General features: G+C 41.5%; 1 protein-coding gene across 2 annotated transcripts in view; it reads left to right on the forward strand.

The window, feature by feature from the left end:
* Positions 1 to 16,779, forward strand: part of RUNX1 (RUNX family transcription factor 1) — a 183,290-nt gene that overhangs the window by 110,069 nt on the left and 56,442 nt on the right. For both annotated transcript variants that reach the window (XM_060273583.2, XM_060273584.2), the window contains exon 5: positions 16,254 to 16,358. In XM_060273583.2, the coding sequence (XP_060129566.1) occupies positions 16,254 to 16,358 (105 nt within the window). The remainder of the gene's footprint in view (positions 1 to 16,253; positions 16,359 to 16,779) is intronic.

A 16,779-nucleotide genomic window follows, 5' to 3' on the forward strand; every position in this document is an offset into this window, starting at 1 on the left:
TGAAAAATCCCTTTGAATGAAAAATGTGACTGTTTCTGCATTGAGGTTATGGTCCACAGCTGAACTATGTTCTTTGCCAGACAGTAGTCTGGGGTTTGTGGGACCAGGTGCAGTGAAACCGCAGGTGGCGTGGCCAAGGCATGGTGAAGTTGCAATGAACACAGTACAACAATTTTGGGGATTAAACAGCCCACAACTTTATTGATTACAGATGCCAGCAGGTTTTGGCACACAGGAATTGAGTTTGTATCCCTGTATCATAGAATCATAGAATCATAGAATCATAGAATCATAGAATCATAGAGTTGGAAGAGACCACAAGGGCCATCCAGTCCAAACCCCTGCCAAGCAGGAAACACCATCAAAGCATTCCTGACAGATGGCTGTCAAGCCTCTGCTTAAAGACCTCCAAAGAAGGAGACTCCACCACACTCCTTGGCAGCAAATTCCACTGCCGAACAGCTCTTACTGTCAGGAAGTTCTTCCTAATGTTTAGGTGGAATTTTCTTTCTTGTAGTTTGAATCCGTTGCTCCGTGTCCGCTTCTCTGGAGCAGCAGAAAACAACCTTTCTCCCTCCTTTATATGACATCCTTTTATATATTTGAACATGGTTATCATATCACCCCTTAACCTTCTCTTCTCCAGGCTAAACATACCCAGCTCCCTAAGCCGTTCCTCATAAGGCATCGTTTCCAGGCCTTTGACCATTTTGGTTGCCCTCTTCTGGACACGTTCCAGCTTATCAGTATCCTTCTTGAACTGTGGTGCCCAGAACTGGACACAATACTCCAGGTGAGGTCTGACCAGAGCAGAATACAGTGGTACTATTACTTCCCTTGATCTAGATGCTATACTCCTATTGATGCAGCCCAGAATTGCATTGGCTTTTTTAGCTGCTGCATCACACTGCTGACTCATGTCAAGTTTGTGGTCAACCAAAACTCCTAGATCCTTTTCACATGTACTGCTCTCAAGCCAGGTGTCTCCCATCCTGTATTTGTGCCTTTCATTTTTTTTGCCCAAGTGTAGTACTTTACATTTCTCCTTGTTAAAATTCATCTTGTTTGCTTTGGCCCAGTTGTCTAATCTGTTAAGGTCATTCTGAAGTGTGATCCTGTCCTCTGGGGTGTTAGCCACCCCTCCCAACTTGGTGTCATCTGCAAACTTGCTCAGGATTCCCTCAAGCCCATCATCCAAGTCATTGATAAAGATGTTGAACAAGACTGGGCCCAAGACAGAACCCTGTGGCACCCCACTAGTCACTACTCTCCAGGATGAGGAGGAGCCATTGATGAGCACCCTTTGGGTTCGGTCAGTAATCCAGCTACAAATCCACTGAATGGTAGCATTGTCTAGCCCACATTTTACCAGCTTCTTTACAAGAATATCATGGGGCACCTTGTCAAAGGCCTTGCTGAAATCAAGATAGGCTACATCCACAGCGTTCCCTTCATCTACCAGGCTTGTAATTCTGTCAAAAAATGAGATCAGATTAGTCTGACATGACTTATTTTTCAGGAACCCATGCTGGGTTATCAACTAACCTCCCTGCTGGTTGATAATTTGGCAGGCCTAACCAAGGTTAAGGATCATCCTATGGTATACATCAAATTGGCATGACCCCCTCCAAGATTACTATTTAGGGAGGGCTATGGCACATCAGCCCCTCCCCCCCAATCTGGGCATCTGGACAGAAGCACCTCATCCTGAAGATTTGAAGGAGCCTCAAAGGATAGCCCTGTATAGATGCTGTTGTGAGTTTTCTGATTGTGTTTATGGCATGTTCAGATTAAAATGACCTTGGGGTTCATGTCAGGAAGGTCATTCCAGCTACAACATAGGATGCCCCACCAATTCTTTTCTATTTTACATGAACAACATCGTAACATGCTGATTTTCTCTAGTGCGTGAATTGGACTTAAAAAGAAAGAAGTGCTACGTTCCATTTCCCAATTTAAGCTAAATTGTAAAAATAATTTTTAAATTGTCAGGTTATTTTATATGGGCATAAATTGACTTTGTAAACATGGAAACCTTAACAGAGTGAGTTCTAATGATCACAAAAATCATTAGCACTTCCATAGGACAATGAAAACACATCTGATTTTACAATCCCTCAAGAAAAAAAATCATTTCAAAAGACAACTATAATAAAAGGCTGCAGCACTGGGATACACAAAAACAGCTAGGGATGTTAATTATTTTTCTTTTTATTTATTTAATTTCTATACCGCCCTATACCCAAAGGTCTTAGGGTGGTTGACATAAAATATAAAATACATAAAATGCAAACAAAACCAGCAACCCAATTAAAAAACCCCAAAAGAGCCAGCATTTTTAAACAGGGTATAGGACGTTGATCAAGTCAGGCAAAGGCCTGGTTGAAAAGGAATGTTTTTGCCTGGCGCCTAAAGGTGTATAGTGAAGGCGCCAGGCGAACTTCCCTGGGGAGAGCATTCTACAAACAGGGAGCCACTGCAGAAAAGGCCCATTCTCGTGTTTTATTTTATATCCCACCTCAGAGCCTTTTAAAATAAGGAAGCCAATAGAGTGTAGTGGTCAGAGTATCAGACTAGGATCTGAGAGACCAATAAACCTCTTAAAATGTTACAAAAACATGACCTGTCTCGCTGAAGGCACGTGTACTAAAGACAATGGTTTAAATCAGGCTTCCTCAACCTCGGCCCTCCAGATGTTTTTGGCCTACAACTCCCATGAACCCTAGTTAGGTCAGGGACGATGGGAATTGTAGTCTCAAAACATCTAGAGGGCTGAGGTCGAGGAAGCCTGGTTTAAATCTTAAGATGAGTTAAATTGAGAAAGTTTACAGAGGAAAAGTCCCCGCCCCACATCACCTGTAGACACCTCTGTTCCTTAAGATGACGGAGGAGGGGACAAGGAGGTACTGGGACCCTTCTGAACAATTTCTTAACATGCTCTAGGAAGATCATCATTACCATGTGGGGAGGAAGTGCACAATTGGCTGCTATGGGAGGGGAGAATTGCCCCAAACTGGGCAGACCTCCACTCAAGTTTAGGATGATTTTCCCTTCCCTTCTCACATTTTGCAGAGTGGGATGCTTTTTAGGGGGCTTCAGGGCCAGGGGGGATGTGGAACTTTTTTCACTTCAAGCTAATCCATCTTAAGATAAAGGGATGCAGGTGGCGTGGTGGTCTAAACCAGTGGTCCTCAACCTTGGGCCTCCAGATGTTTTGAGTCTACAATTCCCATCATCCCTGACCACTGGTCCTGCTAGCTAGGGATCATGGGAGTTGTAGGCCAAAAACATCTGGAGGCCCAAGGTTGAGGACCACTGGTCTAAACCACTGAGCGTCTTGGGATTGCTGATCGGAAGGTCGGCAGTTCAAATCCGTGCAAAGGGGTGACCTCCCGTTGCTCTGTTCCAGCTTTTGCCCACCTAGCAGTTCCAAAGCATACCAGTGCAAGAAGATAAATGCGGTGGGAAGGTAAACGGTGTTTCCATGTGCTCTGGCTCTTGTCATGGTCTGCCATGCACCAGTAGTGATTTAGTCATGCTGGCCACATGACTCGGAAAGCTGTCTGTGGACAAACACCGGTTTTCTTGGCCTGAAAAGTGAGATGAGTGCTGCAACCCCATAGTCACCTTTGACTGGACTTAACCATTCAGGGGTCCTTTACATTTACCATTTTAATATCTAAGCCATTAGAAATCTAGAATGATCTCCCTAGAAGTACATTTGTCCACCCTCATTGTTGGTCTTCAAATGTCAATTGAAGACATTTTTATTTATCCAGAATTCTATAGTTTGATAAAGGGGCATTTACTGGCAGCAGTATGTGAATCAGTGCTTTTTTTAATTAGTTGATGTATCGTTTTAGTGTTGTTGTCTTTTACTGTGCTTATATACAGTATATATATTGCTCTGAGCTCCTTTGAAGGATGAGTGATTTATAAACATAATAAATAAATAATCCAAACATTAGAAAAGCCATAAAAGCACAACAAAACAGATTTCAGACACAATCAAAATGCTGGTTGTGGACAAATTAACAACAGTGCTAAGCTAGAGAAGCCCAAGTGAAGGAGAAGGTTTTCAGCAATAGCCAAAAGTCTCCAATAGTAGGAGCCTGACATATTTCAAAAGGGAGGGCATTCAAAACAAAAAACAAAAACAAAGGAAAACCCAATGCTGTAATTTTATTGTCACTGAAGGGAAGCAATTGCACCTGAACTTTCCCTTATCTATTTCCGGAGACTAGCTATGTTAGTCTGTTGCAGCAAAATGAACAAAACATCCTGAGTTGCTAACCAGTTTTTATCATGGCATAAGCTTTTGGGTACTAGAGTATCTAAGGTGGTCTTAAATACTAAGCAGTTTGGACCAGGATGACAATGGGCAACTTGAATTAACTCTGTAGTGTTGCATTCAGACTGTCTGCTAATTTGTGGCAGTAATTCCTTTAGGGATGCCTCAGGTAACCAACTCGTCGCAGTATTACAGTACTTTGATTCTCAAAGCGTTTTCATTTGCAAATCTAGAAACAGGAAAGTATGATAAAACCTGTCTAGGTGTACCGGCAATCACTTTTTGCTGCAAACTAAGAGAAGAGCTGGTCAGATTTGTAAGTGCCTTTAAAGGGTAAAATGGGAGGCAAAACATTGGCAGACGAGCAGCCAACACCAAGTGACACTGAACATCTAAAAACAATGAGACTGACCATCTGTTTTCTGGCAGGGCTCCTTTGCATTTAGTAACTGCATAAGATTTGTGACCAAAAAAAGAGAGCTCAAAATTACTTTTGTTGCTGCTCCTTCTAACTTGCCACCCTGTTGTTCAGTTCAGCCACCTACTGTGACAGCATACTCTATTGGGAAGTAAATCCACTGGGTTCAATGGCACTTGCTGCCACGTATGTGGGTAGTAGAGGATTGCAGCCTTGGAGAATGACCAGACTAAAAAAAAATTAATGGCACAGTCAGCCAAAGGATGGTCTTTTTCTATGTGCTAACTCTTGTAGATTCTTAGACTGTGGGGGAAGATATATTTATAAAACAGTACAAACATAGCTGGCATAAAAAGACAACTTGAATGTAATGCCAACATTTTTTGTATGAATTGCCGATTGTCTAAGGGGCTATATGATACATTTCAATTAGAATATTTGAATTGAAAACATGATGTGGTTTGTGTGCCTCTTGCCAGCTCTCAAGCATTCTGTTATTTAAATTTGATCCGCAAAGAAGAACCTTCAACTAAAAAGCATAAGCAAGGAGAAAAATAATGGGAGAGGATTAGATTTCTTTATGGCATTTAACAAAAAATGATCTGAGTATGTCTCAAATGCAATCATATAAGCAGTGTCTCTGACCGTAAACTCATTACTTTAAATGCATTGGATTAGAACCTCTTTAAACAGGTATTTTTAATTTTTGTGTGTGTGATTGTATGATATTATTTAAAAGGCTGTACAGCGTTCAAGTGTCAGCATCTATATCATTATTTTTCCCTTTGACGGTCCAGTATGTCAGAGCTATTGTGGGTGTGTGCAACCATTTTCCTCTAAAATGTAAATAAAAGGGTTATAGCTACAAATCATGCTCAAGATTTATTTCAGTGTTCCTACTACATGAATTCTCTTAATAAGGCACATTTTGCGATCTTAGTCTTCAGAACTGCTGGCTGCAACTGTGCAAATTTTAATCATGAAATGGTTTTGGAAAAGTTATTTTTTCTTCTTTGGAGCTTCCTGTCTCTGGGCATATGAGAGTGGTAAACAAATATTGCGCCAAACGTTGAGCCACTGCCCTAATTCCAATAACAATAAATCTCCTTGTTTTTGGTTGTGCTGAGTGGTGCTTGCACATTTTGTTTTCACTGAGGCTTATGAGGATGAGTCGGTGCGCTATCTTGCAGCTGTTTTTGTATTTTACGTTATCACAGAAGCGTAGCTCAGCTTAGGAAGCTCTGTTTATGGCAACCCAGGTTACCTCACTGACTCAGTAGCTTACATATTCTGCTTGAGCAATGCTGGCTGCCAGCTCTTTTTGATTTGAGGTTTGAACCGCATTTTGGTAAAGTCATCTTCTAGCGCCAATCTGCCTGGGGAAAACAAATGCTGACCTGCTGTTAAAAATAGGGCCTTTATGATTTTTTAAAAAGAAGAATTAGTATTTTGATAGGATAGGATAACATGCATCCTTTTAGTTAAGCATCTTGTACTACTTTGCAAAGACCTGGGTTCATTTGCAATCAGTTGAACAGTTGTTGTTTTAAGGAAGAGAAGGAGAACAATGTAATTCAACAACAGCAACTGTCTACTGATGAAGTACTTTTAAAAAAAATATCAAGGTATCATTAACATTTTGCTCATTTTAAAGAAAATAAAATTGTGTTCAAGAATGTTATGTTCAAGCAGGAGTGTTATTTCATACTTGTAATGTGAAACACAGCTATATTTCTCTTTGGGTTTTTATTTATTGTCTTCATCGTTTGCTCCATGACTATGGAACCCAAATTGATAGGTGCCTCTAACCTTGTTGTGTGACATTCACTTTGAGAGCCAGTCTCAGCAACTGGCCATGGGATCCACAGCCAGAGCAGGCCACAAGATTCCAAAGGTCAAGAGGCAGAAAGGGCCCACAACAGAGAAATTTAGGTTTGTACGATCAAAGGAAATTTATCACCAGTAGTGGCAAACTTTGGGGTCTCAAATTTCAGCAGGGTGCAACGCCAAAATTCAGTGCCCCCAGCCTCTCACATTCCATTCTAAATAACAATTGTGCCCCCCAGGCTCTGTGCCCAGTGTGGCCGAACCAGTCACATTCCCCCACTAAATCCACCTCTGTTACACCCTAGCACAACAGACCCACTTTTTTAAAAATGGACCTTTTGCAGTTAGAAAAGACACATCTTCTCAGAGCATCTTCTTCTTTTTCACAGATACTTCAAAATGAAGGAAACAGGTATTCAAAGTTCTCTTTCTGGAGAAGATACTTTGAATGAAAACTATTAACTGTCTAGCTAGTTCTCATCTGAAAGGATAAACACAGTATAAATGGCTGGAGACTTGAAGATCACTTTAAGTTCTGGAGGAGTGAATAGGCCTCTTGATGCAAAATCCAGTGTCTGGCTGGAAAAAAGGAAGTTAAACTGGTACTAGCACCCTCTGCATGGAAATAGTAACTCCTCTGTAAGTTAATCTTTCCATCTTCTTGTCAGACATTAATATCATGCAAATATGTCTGAATCATTCTCATGCCTTCCACCCTTCAATAATATTTTCATAGTAGGCATTACACAGTAACAATAAAGCTGCATAATCCTTTTGTATGGCTGTTGTGCTCTTGAGGTGTAGCAGGGCACCCAACAGCATTACATTCCTCCTGTGCTGTAATTAGTGTCTCCACCCATGCTTATAAGAATTTTATTATCACTGTATTATAGAAGCAGCTCCACTTGTAGTCAGAGGCTGCTCTGCTTCTCCATTAAGAGCTGGTTTTATTTAAAAGCATCAACTAATCCTTAAAAGCACGAGGCTTTTAGCCAAAGACGCCATTCCTAAAATAATTGTTTTATATGGGATGTTGTTTATTAAAGTTGGCCTGGCGTGCAGTCTCCCCCCCCCCTCTCTTCTGGTTTTGACCATCCTTCCTAACCCTCTCTCACACATGCCTTTGCACAGCACACAGGGGTCTCTGCAGGTGAAAGGTCCTTTTATTTATTTATTGCCATTTATGTCTTTCATCAACCCTAGATATCTAAAGTTAGGTAAAAGTAGCCATATATCTGATCATGTTTAGTATTGCATTGTAAGCGGTGGTGCCATCTACTAGATAGTTAATGCTTCAATGCAGGCTTTATGAATTCCACCTCTCCACCCTGATTCTGGACTACAGACCTTGGTCATATTAATTGTGTATGTACAGTACAAGAGAACAAGCAGAAGCTCTTAAAAAAACCCCACAGCTACACTGAGCTTCCTTTCATGTAAGGAAAGTTGAGAAGACATTCAATGATGGAAGGCTTCTTTTCCTCTAAGGGCCAGAGTTAAGGTTTGAAATGGAGACATGCTCATAATATTTTTCTCTGTGGAAAGCAGAAATCCTACAAAGAAAAGAAGACCGCAGTTTATCATGATGTGGAAAACCTCACATAGTCCTTTCAGTTGCAACCAAGAAGCAGTATCTCACTTGCACTGTGCTTCCTGTCTCATTTCTAGCATGCAAATCTGGGAAGAGTCACCTTCCTACTTTGCAGGACCTGTCCTACCTCTTGAAAGCAGGAGTTGAGATTGCCCTAGGTTTTGACCTGAAGTTTCAGGCTTTTAGCCTTCTTCTTAGGGCCTCCAGGGGAATAAGTACATTTCCATGTTGAGTGAGAGTATCAATTAGATAAGCTTCCCCTTGCAACTGTCCTGCCCCTGTTTGACTTTTGCTCTGCTCAGCCACCCCTTTTCCATAAAGCTCCATCAGGAGGTACCCAGGCACAGTCAAGATCTTCCCAAGCCAGTTTCCAACTTCTGCTCCCCTTCCTACAACATCACTCACCTAAACACCTGTTCCACCAGGTTCCCTGCTCTGCCAGGCGCTACTCTAGTTCCCAGACTTTGCCCCCCTGTATTTTCAGGATCTGAGTCTCTGGGGATGAGTGGCATTAATGATAATTGTGAGGAAGTATGGTCAGTATGGAATGCAGGTGGCACTGTGGGTTAAACCACAGAGCCTAGGGCTTGCTGATCAGAAGGTCGGTGGTTCGAATCCCGGCGATGGGGTGAGCTCCCGTTGCTCAATCCCAGCTCCTGCCAACCTAGCAGTTCGAAAGCACGTCAAAGTGCAAGTAGATAAATAGGTACTGCTCCAAGCAGGAAGGTAAACGGTGTTTCTGTGCGCTGCTCTGGTTCGCCAGAAGTGGCTTTGTCATGCTGGCCACATGACCTGGAAGCTGTACACCAGCTCCCTCGGCCAATAATGCGAGATGAGCGCTGCAACCCTAGAGTCGGTCGCGACTGGACCTAATGGTCAGGGGTCCCTTTACCTTTTATGGTCAGGTGAATAAGACTTCAGTAAAAGAATTATGGTGCTGGAGGAGACTCTCGAGAGTCCCATGGACTGCAAGAAGATCAAACCTATCCATTCTTAAGGAAATCAGCCCTGAGCGCTCACTGGAAGGACGGGTCCTGAAGCTGAGGCTCCAATACTTTGGCCACCTCATGAGAAGAGAAGACTCCCTGGATAAGACCCTGATGTTGGGAAAGATGGAGGGCACAAGGAGAAGGGGACAACAGAGGATGAGATGGTTGGACAGTGTTCTCGAAGCTACCAACATGAGTCTGACCAAACTGCGGGAGGCAGTGGAAGACAGGAGTGCCTGGCGTGCTCTGGTCCATGGGGTCACGAAGAGTTGGACACGACTAAATGACTAAACAACAACAACAACAAAAAGAATGGGAAGACGTTGATCTTGAAAGTCACTTTAAATTTACAGTGCACACAGATCTTACATCTTCTGTTCAGTTTAGTAAACCAGCATGCACACCACTCACAGGATATACCAAGCTGTGTTTTTAATGTGCTACCTATTTTTTTTATCCATGAATAGCATGAAATAAAGAACTGCATATATGTTGACACAGCAGTATTTTAAAAGTTTGTGACTTACCAAGTTCCTTAAATGATCAGGGAAGCTTCCCTATACAAGTTGCTGCTGCCTACATTCTGTGAAAGACGAGAGAGAGAGAGAGAGAGAGAGAGAGAGAGAGAGAGAGAGAGAGAGAGAGAGAGAGAGAGAGAAGCGAGAAGCTTTAGGGTCTTCTTTTGGAGCAGTGATCAAGGAGGATAGTATCACCCAGCTGGTGGTATGGTGATTCTGAGAAGTGAAACAGCTCTGGTACAGAAACGAAACTGTACCCGGAACACACACTAATGAGAGAGTAACCAAATGAAAAATGTGTGTTTTTAAAATTTAAAACATGCACTTTAATCATCAAAAAGTCATATCCTGGGTCTATAGACTGAGTGCACATTCCACACTGGTCGCAGAATAATTGCAAAGCAGACAAAATGGTCATCATAAATTTTTAGCATAGATAATTGCATACTTCCTCAGATTATTACCTAACAATGGTTTAAATAGGTCACACTGAATGAGGTAAGGGCTATTGTGTTAACCACAATATGAAAGAAACATGTAAACTCTTTAATATTGTATATATGATACATTTTCAGGCACATGGAAGGGTTTTATTCTTTCCATCAAAATTACTCACATAAGCAAGAACTAGTCTTGCCATTGCTTCTTCCAATTTTTTTTAAACATTCAAAATTAAATTTTGAGGACTATTTTGTGGTGATACTCTAATTGCTTCAACTATGTAGAGCAGAGGTGGAGAACCTGTGGCCCTCCATATGTTGCTGGACTACAACTCCCATCATCCCTGGCCATTGGCCAAGTTGGCTAGGGCTTGATGGGAGTTAGAGCCAGGGAACACTTGAAGGGTCATAGGTTTCCCATCTCTAGTCTAGACGTTTCATTCTTGAAGCAACAGTCTACCTAAATTATCAAGTCTTGCTTTTTAAAAAATCATTTTCCAATACAGAGGATTAATATAGATAAGACAGATGTCTTAAGAAGCTATAAAACTGAGCATGCAAAACAGGAATTACACAGTCAGCAAAGACTTTACTTCATAGCTGGATAACTGGTGGGTGTATGGCTAGAGGAATGTGGAAGTACAGACTGCAAATATGTAATGCTGCAGGGAACAAAAAGTACTGCACATGGAAGGGTGGGAGCCTGCAGCAAAGTTGCAGACTAACTAATGATGATTGCAGAGACTGAGTCAGATGAGGCACAGATCATTCATAATTTTACCAGACAATGGAGCCTTCATAAAGACCTGACTAAAGAGGGCAAGGGGTTAGCCCTGTGTGCATTAAGGCTGAGTGTTTTGGTGTTGGTAAAAACCAGCAACATACTATTTGAACACTGGATTCAAAGTTTGAAAAGTGTATCTAAAGACTTGTATTGCAATGGGGTCAGAGAAAAGGAGGATAACGAATATGAAGGGAAGTGGATTGCCTGTTTTTCTTTTCTCTCTCCCTGCTGGTCTATAAATTCTGCAACCTTGTGGGTGTTCCTTGCTACAGTTTACCAAAGGATGCAATGTTATATCATTGTACACTTCCCCATTCTTTTTCCAAATAGCTGTTCTTTCGTATCATTAATCAGTTGGCAGTCACAGTGAAGGCTGGAACACCAGGATAAAGGAATTTTCTCTCTCTCCTGTTCTGCTTCCATATATCTCTTATCTTTCATTAATGTAATGGGGAAAACTTGGGTCAGATTGAGATATTACCGAGGATACTCAAAACACCAACCCTGATTTTCTTCCTCCTCTCTCTCGTTCCTGGCTGGCAACATCTGTTAATTCAAAGACATGGTGTGACATCATCACCATAAACTGAGTTTCTTTTTGCCCACCAGCACAAACCAATGAAATGGAGGCAGGGAGAAGAAGCCCCTGCTTCATGCCATTCATTATACTTGGCATCAGAGAAGAGAGTGGAGGAGGGAGATGCTAAGTTGCTGCTTGCTCATTACATAAAGAGAGAAAATGCATTCCCCCAACCCCCCCACCCCAAAAAGAAGACCCTGGAGGACACAGGTTTGCATAAAATTTGTATGCACTAATTTTTATCTTTATATATGAATATCGAAATAATTACTAGGTGACCTCTGTGCCTGCTTAGCCTGCTGTCCAGGTGCTGTTGATGAGCAGTTCTTGCTGCCTTCTTATGGTTCTTTAATCAATGGCACCATCACTGATATTTTTATTCTTCCAGGTATTTGGGTCTTGGTTTATCTTGTGATTGAATGAAAGCGTCTAGTGTTTGATTTTTGTGTGTGGATGGTGTAGTGAGTTTTTGCGTGATGTAGTTGCTGGCATATTGGACTAGGACCTGGGTCTAGGGAAGTCAGGGTACCATTCCCCACTCAGCTGTGGGGAGATCACTGGACCAGTCACAGCTTCTCCGTATAGCCTGCTTTGCAGGGTTGTTGTGAGGATAACACGGGGAGGTGGAAAACAATGTACACTCCCTTTAGCTCATGGGAGAAAAGGTAGAATATAAATGGAATAATAAATAATTTTTAATGCATTGCTTCCAAAATTTATTTGTTTTTTTTAAAATGTATCATACTTCTTTTTGCATTACTGCAATTAGTTGCTTTGAGACTTTTGTGGGACTCAACACACAAATTAAGTAAATAATTTTTAAAACAAAAGAAAAAGATTTGACGGGATCCCTTCAAACTCTACAATTGCATGATTCTATGATTTTATGTAGCTCAAGGAGTTGTGCCACCTGCATTCCAGATTGCCAGTGCTCAGACTCCAGACTTCAGGAGGAGGATGAATGGATTAGACTCTGTTCAGTGGTAACCAAGAGAGCTTGCAAAGAGACGTTCCTCCTTGCTCCAGAAATTAACCTGGAGGCCTGGAGGTCTTCACTCATCTCAGACTCAGGTTAAACTGAGTAAGTAATGGCAACATCCAGAGAAGAAGGAGACACATTCCAGCATAATTCCACATTGCAGATGAAACAGGTTCCAGTACAGGGAGTTTACACACTCAAACTGCCACCAACAATGTCACGATGAGTTTGCGTCATAGTCTAGACACAGGGCAGTGTAGGCTACCATCTGATGTGGTCAAGTGAGAGAATGTCTTTCCTGCACCAGCTGGAGATGATGTCGCAACATTTAAATTGGTAGAAGTATAACAGTGGCAATGTGCATTGCCAGAAGCAGGGAAGATTCCTGAGTGATCATTAAAACATACAACTGATTTCTACCTGCATGCTTACTTGGGGATAAGCTACATTGAATGGTGGCACTTACTTCTGAGTAAGCATCCATGGATTAGGACTGCTGCACATGCCTTAAACGCAGATGAGTGAAATTAATAAACATTTGACAAATAATATCATCACACAGTGTATCTGAATTTTAAGAAATAAAAAAAAAATGTGACATGTCTGGGTTTTTTGTGCGGAGTTTTAATAGCCAGTGTATGTGGTAGTTCAGAATCCTCCCTCCTTAAATTCACAATAGGAGGAAAGCTTCGATTGGTGCCACTGGGAGATTCTGAAAATTGCAGCCACAGAGAGGCGATTCTGATCACAACTGTAATGGGTGCAAAAAGTTAAAACCGCTTCCTTGATTTAAAAATCAAGCATATCAGGACAAACATCACATCTAATCTGGCTCTCAGAAGGGGAACAGACATCTGGCTACATTTTGTAACAGAAATGTTACAAATGCCTCACTCCAGGAAGCTATTCTGCTTGTTTACATTAATGTTCATTCACCTCACAGCTCTGTGTGAGGTCTAATGCTTCCCTGCCCCTTTTTCTGTTTCGCACAGTATTTTGTGCAAGGGTGCCAGTTTGGCATAATCTCTATTTTAAAGCACTCGATTCCTGGGAACTGTAGTTGCTTAAGGGTCCTTGGAATTGTAGCTCCATGAGGGTAAAGTATATGTCACAGAATTTTTCAGGGGAATCCATGTCGTTAAATGTATGATGTGTGGGCAGCTGAAGAAACCTGGTTGAGAAAATGGCTAAGCCTGCTACCAAAGCAGAGAGAGAGAGAGAGAGAGAGAGAGAGAGAGAGAGAGAGAGAGAGAGAGAGAGAGAGAGCATTGTATACCACTTATATGTTTTGGTAATAAACAGTCTGTAAAGATACGAAATAAACAAATGTACACACTGTAATTCACAGGTGGGTAGCCTGTTGGCCCAGGGGCCACACTCTGTATCCCCTGATGCCTCTTCCAGCCCCTCAAACTTACTTCTGTTCTGTTTCTTCCTTCCATATTTCTCATGGCTTTTAAAAGTGTTCATTTCCCCACTCTCAGAAAAGGGGGCATTTTATTTTTTATTTTTTAAATAAAATGAATAAATGTAAATGCCCCACTTCTATGATTTGAGGGGGGGAACTCTCCCTCCCTTCACAAGGTGTTCAATAACAAAATGGTAGGCTCCTGCTCCAATAAATTACTTTCACTTGCTTACTTTCAGTAGCTATTCTGGATATATATATATGAGAGAGTGTGTGTAATCTCATCAAGCCGTATGGGGTTGCTAGATGACGAGACCTGCATAGGGCCTGGGAATTCTAATCTGAGGTAGCCATGTTGAAGACCGAAGCAAGATGGTCTTTATCCAGAATTACAGTGGAACCTCGGTTTATGAACACCTCGTTTATGAATTTTCGGTTTACGAACGCCGCGGACCCATCTGGAACGGATTAATTCACTTTCCATTACTTTCAATGGGAAAGTTCGCTTCAGTTTATGAACGCTTCAGTTTATGAACAGACTTCCGGAACCAATTACACCCATGCTTCAGTTTATGAACGCTTCAGTTTAAGTACTCCACGGACCCATCTGGAATGGATTAATCCACTTTCCATTACTTTCAATGGAAAAGTTCGCTTCAGTTTATGAACAGACTTCCGGAACCAATTGTGTTCATAAACCAAGGTACCACTGTAGTTAATCCAGAATATTTCAGCTATTGCTGGCATGTGCCCCCTTGACAAATGTGGGGCTGATGAGGGAATGCAGCCTTCATCAGCCCTACCCCACCCCCAGCTGCAATTTGTCACAGTGAATTGTTTTTCATAAGCACAAAGGTGACTGCTACTTGCTACCATTTGTAAAAGGGAAATGACATTGCAGACCTATGTCACATTATTGCCACAAGGAGAAATGAGCTAAATCTCATAAAGCACTTTTGTTCACAGCACAGTGTGCATTTATCATTTTGATGGAAATTCCTGGCATGCTGCTGTGGCCTGGGCTGTGGTCTTTGGCTTTACAAATGTTACATAAATGGTAACTTATGTGGTGAGACAATAAGAGTAGACTTGCCAGACTCGCCAGGTACAGGATTAAATATACTAACATAGAACCTTATTCAGTTTGCCCCAGGCATCAAGCCAAAGGAAGTTTTTAGTAAATTGGTCTTAAATTAGGTCTTTATCTCTTAAAAAATGAACAAAGAGCAAACTATTCCCACAATTTCAACAGCAGTGATAGAAATACTTTCCTTCCCTCACCACTCCCTTCCTCAACTGATGGAGCAGAGGGTGATCTTAGACACTTTCCAGCCTTCCATTGACTCCAGAGACTCCCACCTGAATTTTAGGCTTGAAGGACTTATTACTATTGCTACTTCCACTTCATAGGGGAGACCCATTGAAATGATTGAGACTTAAGTTAGGCATGACAGACCTCCATTGAGTTCAATGGATCTACTCTTCATATGACTATATCTGGATTCATTGCATACTGTCCTGGGACTCCATTCATACACAATGTGTGCATAGCTGTCATCAGATCAGCTAACAATGTAGTAGTATATAAGCAGTGAATTAAAAAAAACTTCAAAAAAAGTCAATCAAATAAATTATCAGTAAGCAACAAGTGACACATATACTGTAGGTGTGTGCCTTTGTGGTCTTGTGGTTTATTTAGTTTGTGGTTAATAGGTAGTCTTCTGTAAACATGAAATAGGGTCTTCCTTGGTTTGCTCTGCCATATTGTAACCACAAATCGTAGCCACAGATCAGTTTTCTGTGGATGGAATCCCACTGCTATCGTGGTTGTCATGGAAGAACTTTTGATCCCGTAGCACCCAAAATCCTAGAAAATTGTCTGCACTGAACAGAGTGGAAGACAGTGTGGGAAAGTGTAATGCTAGCAAACATTGCCTCTCCTGCTTTCTTTTTAATGGAGGTATTTTCTGGATCAAAATGCCTTCTTACCATAAGCACAAGGGCAACAATTGGATTCCACCCTGTATTATTTTAAATAAAACTTTTTACCTAATTTTTTTTAAAATGGAACATTTTCTTTCAACATTGCAATTCATAGGAACCTGACTTGCTGGAGTAAACCACAAAAAAGCACAAAACAGATTTGGTGTAAGAAACTGAGGCATCTGCTGTTCAATAGCATTTTATTTTAATTTTGAACTTGCAAAAACTTTTTAATGAAATACATTCTTTACTATATTTTATTTTATTTATCTAAAAGTCAATCGGTCCTACCCCGACCTGCTGATTTGAATGTTCTTTCAAGCTTTTGTGTCTGTTAAGTTAAATTGAATGTTCACCGGTACATCAAATAGTTTTCAATGTTTTTAAAGCTCAAGGGTGACTAATATGAATCAGGTGTAAAAGTACATGTCCTTTTCTGTTTCAGGGAAGAGCTTCACTTTGACCATCACAGTCTTCACAAATCCTCCACAAGTAGCCACGTACCACAGAGCCATCAAGATCACAGTGGACGGGCCTCGAGAACCAAGAAGTAAGTACTCAGATAACATGAAGTCCTAACCTAAAGACACAGACATAGAATGAACACACACACACACACCACTCTATTTAATAAACTTTGAATCTGATCTTACGATAAAATTTACTAAGGCTGTAATCCTGTGTACCTGTGGGGGCCTTGGGGCAACTGCAATTCTTAAAGCCTTTATCTCAGGCTCTAGGGACTTCCCACACTAAATCCCCTCCCCAGCCCGAGCTCCTCTCCCCAGGCCATTTCTTTCACTGGCCTTGCTTCACACTCCCATTGAGTGTTTCTGCCTGACTAGAATGTGCCTTCTAACACCGAAAATGCCTTTTGTTTCCTGTGGCCAACTGCACAAAAGCAAAATTTTCATTTGTTGCCCCGCCCACTTTTGCCTCTGGCCCCGCCTTCCCTCACTGACATGTGACCT

The sequence above is a fragment of the Zootoca vivipara genome, chromosome 4 (genome assembly GCF_965207765.1).
Source record: "Zootoca vivipara chromosome 4, rZooViv2.hap1.1, whole genome shotgun sequence".
NCBI lineage: Eukaryota > Metazoa > Chordata > Lepidosauria > Squamata > Lacertidae > Zootoca > Zootoca vivipara.